Genomic DNA, 5,733 nt, shown 5'->3' on the forward strand with positions numbered 1-5,733 from the left:
GCTAAGCCTAATCAAACATAACATATAATTCAATTTAACTAAACTAATTCACTAAATTGACGAAACTGATCGAACTGAACTAGCACAAAGAGGGATGACAGACGAGCGAGATGGGTGACACGGCAAAAGGGAAGGCAGACCAAGAGGAGAGGCGAGGGGGTGAGCAGCGGCAGCTACAGAGGGTAGACCAGGAGGAGAAACTCTGAGAGACGAGCGAGGAGAGGAAGCTAGGAGGAGAAGCGAGGGAGAGCTTTGAGAGAGGGGTGAGGAGGAAAGCTAGACGCGGAGCATTCTGGAATGGCATAATGCTCCTGACAGGGAAGGGGGGGAGAGGGCGGAGGAGAGGACAGAGAGGGGAGGGGTTGAGTGGGAAAGTGAGGCGGCAGCGAGGCGAGGGACGATGAGGCGGCGAGGCAAGGTGGGAGGGAAGAAGGGGACCGGAAAGGGCTGAGGGGAGTGGACTGGAGAGCCAGAGGGGAGAGGAAGGCGATGGAGAAGTGGGCATATGCAAGGTGGGGCAGACAGAAGAGGCAACGCTGCATAGCAGCAGGAGTGGAGGGAACGCAAGGGAAGGGCTAGGGGGAGGGTGGAGAGGGGAGGAAGGGCCCTACTAGCAGAGGAAAGGCCAGAGAGGGGGAAGCATAGAGAGGAAGGGAGGGGGAGAAGTGAGGAGAGCGCCGGAGAAAGAGGGGGAGAGTCGATGGTGAGAGAGCCGCAGAGAGGAGAGGCAGAGAGACGTTGAGGAAGGTAGAGAGGCGGTGAGGGGGAGGGCATTAATTTTGAGATCTAACTTAGGGAGGGGAGTTAATTTTCCATTAAACTTAGCTTAATTTTTTACTTGGAGAGACGGGGAGGGGAACTAATTAATTGAATACGAATACAATTTGAGTAGGGGGACATATTTGGGTTTTTAAAGACCCACGGAGTCTCTTGGGCAAACCAAGTGGTTACTAAAATACATCAATTAAACAAAAGAGAAAGATAACAAGACATAAAGAAGAAAGAAAGAAGGTGACTAAGCAAAAATAAACAAACATATCAAGAAACAAAATTGACCAAAAAATGGGAATACCTGGAGAGTGGCAGGTCTGCAGACTATGCACGATGGGGGAGGTTGAGACAGAGGAGCATTTTCTATGTGTTTGTCCGGCCCAATATGAGATCCGAGGGTGATACCACTGTCTCTTTTGGGAGGAGCTCGGCAGCAGACCACCCAAGAGCACATTCAAGGGTTCTTGGTAATAGAAATAGCTGTTCCTGAACTGAGCCCAATGCAATGTCAGCTTCCAAAACATACTTACTTTGTCCAGGCACATATCCTACCTCCGTGCACCTACTCAACCTCTGCAACTCAGTATGAATATCCTCCTGGAATATCCTCCTGTTGCGGCTGAAATCATGCAACATATCATTTACCTTAATACAACTGTGACCTGGATTATTTACGTCAACCATTGCCTTTTTCACCTTTACTACATTATCTGACCTGCCTAAAGCACAGAATTTGTCAGCAATACATATATTGAAGCATTCCTTGGGTCTAACTCATAAACATTATTTGCAGCACGCACAGCCCACTCTGGATCAATGTGAATTCTGCATGATGAAAGCAAGCTCAACCATGCCAGAGCAACATGTTCAAATGGCATGCTGATGATCTGGCGCTCTGCCTCTTCCAATAGTCCACCATGCCCAAGAAGATCAATCATGCATACATAATGCTCCATCGAGGGGGTAAGCCCATGGTCTATACTCATAGCAGAAAACTATCTCCTCCCATCAGCAACCAGACCTCGTGACCACATGCAATGAGAACACAGATGTAGGTGATCTTGTCTGGCTTTACACCTTCAGCCTGCATTTGACCAAACAGCTGTAAGGCCTCTTTGCTGTGACTGTTCTGGGCACATTCAGTCATTGTAGCATTCCAGGAAAACACATCTCACTGCGGCAATGCTGCAAAAACAGTCCCCTTTGGTGTGACTGTTCTGGGCACATGTACCTCCAGAGCACATTCAAGGGTTCTTGTAATACAGATAGCTGTTCCTAAGGGCATCAAGCTGAGCCCAATGCAATGTCAGCTTCCAAAATATACTTACTTTGTCCAGGCACATATCCACTCCACCTCTGCAACTCAGCATGAATATCCTCCTGTTGAGAATGTGATGCACCTCCAACACTGAAATCATGCAAAATATCATTTACCTTGATACAACTGTGACCTGGATTATTTACGTCAATCATTGCCTTCTTCACCTTTATTACATTATCTGACCTGCCTAAAGCACAGAAATTTGTCAGCAATACATATGTTGAAGCATTTCTTGGGTCTACCTCAAAAACATTATTTGCAGCACGCACAGCCCGCTCTGGATCAATGTGAATTCTGCATGATGAAAGCAAGCTCAACCATGCCAGAGCAACATATTCAAATGGCATGCTGATAATCAGGTGCTCTGCCTCTTCCAATTGCCCACCACGCCCAAGAAGATCAATCATGCATACATAATGCTCCATCGAGGGGGTAAGCCCATGGTCTATACTCATAGCAGAAAAATATCTTCTCCCATCAGCAACCAGTCCTGTATGACCACATGCAGTGAGAACACAGATGTAGGTGATCTTATCAGGCTTCACACCTTCAGCCTGCATTTGACCAAACAGCTGTAAGGCCTCTTTGCTGTGACCGTTCTGGGCACATGCAATCATTGTAGCATTCCAGGAAAACACATCCCGCTGCGGCATTGCTGCAAAAACAGCCCTCGCATCTTCAACACTCCCGCACTTCCCATACATATTGATTATGGCTGTTCCCACAATGACATCCACCTCCCACCTGTTGCCAGTAACAACAGCGTGGATGTCATGACCCTCTTCCAGTGCTGCCACAATGGCACATGCATCCAAAGCACAAATGAAGGTGACATTGTTTGGCTTCAGACCTTCAACTTGCATTTGTGCCAACAACTGTAAGGCTTCCTTGCCATGCCCATTTTGAGCACACACTGCCATCATGCCACTCCAGGAGACAACATCCCTTGATGGCATCTTTGCAAACAGACCCCTTGAATCGTCCAGGCTCCTGCACTTGCCATACATATTGACAAGGGCATTCCCGACAATTCTGTCCAAGTCCCATCCATTGCCAACAATAGTAGCATGCATCTTCTGGCCCTCTTCTAGGGCTCCCACACTGGCACAAGAATCCAAAATGCAGGTGCAGGTGATCTTGTCTGGTTTCACGTCTTCTGCCTGCATTTGATAAAACAATTGTAGGGCTTCCCTATTGTAACCATTCTGGGCAAATGCAGCAATCATGGCATTCCACGAGATCACATTCCGCACTGGCATCTCTGCAAACACTGCCCTGGCATCATCCACACTCTGGGATTTGCCATACATGTTGACAAGAGTTGTCCCAACAACAATATCCAACTCCCACCCATTGTTACCAAGAAGACTATGGATGAATCTACCCTCTTCTACTTCTCCCATGCAGGCACATGCATCCAGAACGCAGATGTAGGTGACCTTGTCTAGCTCAAAGCCTTCTGCCTGCATTTGACTAAACAGTTGTAGGGCTTCCTTTCCATGGCCGTTCTGGGCACACACTGCCATCATGGAATTCCAGGAAAACACGCCCCGCAGTGGCATCTCTGCAAAGACAGCCCTCGCATCATCCAAGCTCCCGCACTTGCCATACATGTTCAGAAGGGCTGTCCCTACAACATCATCTGTCTCCCATGCATTGCCAGCAACAGTAGCGTGGATCTCTTGACCCTCTTCAAGTGCTATCACAGTGGCACACAAATGCAAAACACTGACGAAGGTGATAGTGTCTGGCTTAAGGCCTGTCGCATGCATTGTTCCAAAAAGTTGTAGGGCCTCATTGCTGTTCCCATTTACGGTGCAAGCTGCCATCATGGAGCTCCAGGAGACCACATTACGCAGTGGCATCTCTGCAAAAACAGCCCTTGCATCATCCAGGCTCCAACACTTGCCATACATGTTGACAAGGGCTGTTCCCACAACAACATCTGAGTCCCATCCCTTGCCAACAATGCTACTGTGGGTCTCTTGACCCTCTTTAAGGGCTGTCGCAATGGCACACGCATCCAAAACACAGGTGAAGGTTGTCTTGTCTGGCTCAAAGTCTTCCGTAAACACAGCTCTTGCATCGTCCAGGCTTCCGCACTTGCCATACATATTGACGAGGGCTGTCCCCAAAAACATATCTGACTTCCATCCATGGCTGACCATAGTAGCATGGATCACTCGACCCTCTTCTAGGGCTGCCATACTGGCACATGCATCTAAAATGGAGGTGAAAGTGATCTTGTCTGGCTCAAATCCTTCTGTCTGCATCTGACCAAATAGCTGTAGACCTTCCTTGCTGTGCCCATTTTTGGCACATGAAGCGATCATGGCATTCCAGGTGACCACATTCCTCAGTGGCATCTCTGCAAACACAGTCATGGCGTCATCCAGGCTCCCACATTTGCCATACATATTGACAAGTGCTGTCCCAACAACAACGTTCGACTCCAATCTGTTGGAGCAAACAGTAGTAGCATGAATCTCCCGACCTCCTTCTAGGGCTGCCAAACTGGCACATGCATCCAACACACAAATGAATGTAATTTTGTCTGGCTCAAAGCCTTCCGCCTGCATTTGACCAAACAATTGTAGAGCCTCTCTGCTATGTCCATTCTGGGCACAGGCAGCGATCATAATAGTCCAAGAGTACACATTCCTATCGAGCATCTTGTTAAACACTACACGTGCATACTCCAGGGCCCCACACTTGCTGTACATTTGAACGAGAAGGTTGCTAAGAAATCTGTTGCCTGAGCATCCACGCCACGTCATGTGTTCATGCACGCGTTCACCCTCAGAAAGGGCCCTCGCACTGGTGCAATGCCTCAAAAGTGAGGCGTAGGTGGAAACATCTGTCTCTGGACCCAGCTGACCTAGAAGCTCCTCATTCCAACATTTAGAACAGAAGACTTCATTGCTCTCGAGGCCAGTCTGACTGTGGCCATCTAACTTATGTCTGTCACAGGTCTTCCTGGATCCATACTCGCTTAGCACCTCTACTGCACTGTACGGGACACGCACGGCCTTGTGCTTACCAAAGTCCATTTTCGTATCCCGATTCGAGCTTATGGGAATACAACATACTACCCTATGTGCTTGGCTTCTCTCCAAGGATAGGCGCTCAATCACAAGATTAAGGGTACCAGATGTCGAAGAAGCGCAATAGAGGAATAGGGCCATCGACTAAATGAAGAACAGGGCAAATTTGAGGCCACCAAAACGGGCATAACAACAAATTAAAATAGGGGAGTAAAACTACCAGGGAGAGGATGAACAAAAACGAAACGTGCGCCTCACCTGGTTCGTGGTCCGCCGGCTAGCTGTGGTTCTAATGGAGTGTATTGGGGCGCCGAACTGCCTTCGCCATTGCCCTTTATCTTGCCAGGATGACCAGCTTGCCACCTTGCTACTTATAGCCAATGCATGACCTGGTACTTGACACAGTACGACTCCATGGGGGCGCGCACGCGCGCTCTCTCTCTCTCTTTCTCTATCTATCTATCTATATATATATATAATATGACCTCGTAGGTACTCCATGCACGCTCGATCGCACTCTCTATATATTATATACACGAGTAACTTGACCCGTCTACGACGATCTAGAGACCCACTCTGCTGGGTCTCAAAGTCACA

The 5,733-nt window shown here is 48.4% G+C and overlaps 1 protein-coding gene across 1 annotated transcript; it reads right to left on the reverse strand.

Moving 5' to 3' along the window:
- Positions 1-1,094: 1,094 nt before the first annotated feature.
- Positions 1,095-5,500, reverse strand: LOC147880767 (pentatricopeptide repeat-containing protein At1g03540-like). The gene is made up of 2 exons (XM_087370414.1): positions 5,395-5,500; positions 1,095-5,280 (listed from the first exon to the last, which is right to left on the reverse strand). Exon 2 carries the CDS (start codon positions 5,275-5,277, stop codon positions 2,056-2,058), a length of 3,222 nt encoding a protein of 1,073 aa, XP_087226540.1. The 5' UTR covers positions 5,278-5,280; positions 5,395-5,500; the 3' UTR covers positions 1,095-2,055.
- Between the last annotated feature and the right edge of the window lie 233 nt (positions 5,501-5,733).

This window comes from Dipteris shenzhenensis, chromosome 32 (assembly GCF_047967505.1).
Source record: "Dipteris shenzhenensis isolate YYH24624 ecotype China chromosome 32, Dip_SZ_1.0, whole genome shotgun sequence".
NCBI classification, from domain to species: domain Eukaryota; kingdom Viridiplantae; phylum Streptophyta; class Polypodiopsida; order Gleicheniales; family Dipteridaceae; genus Dipteris; species Dipteris shenzhenensis.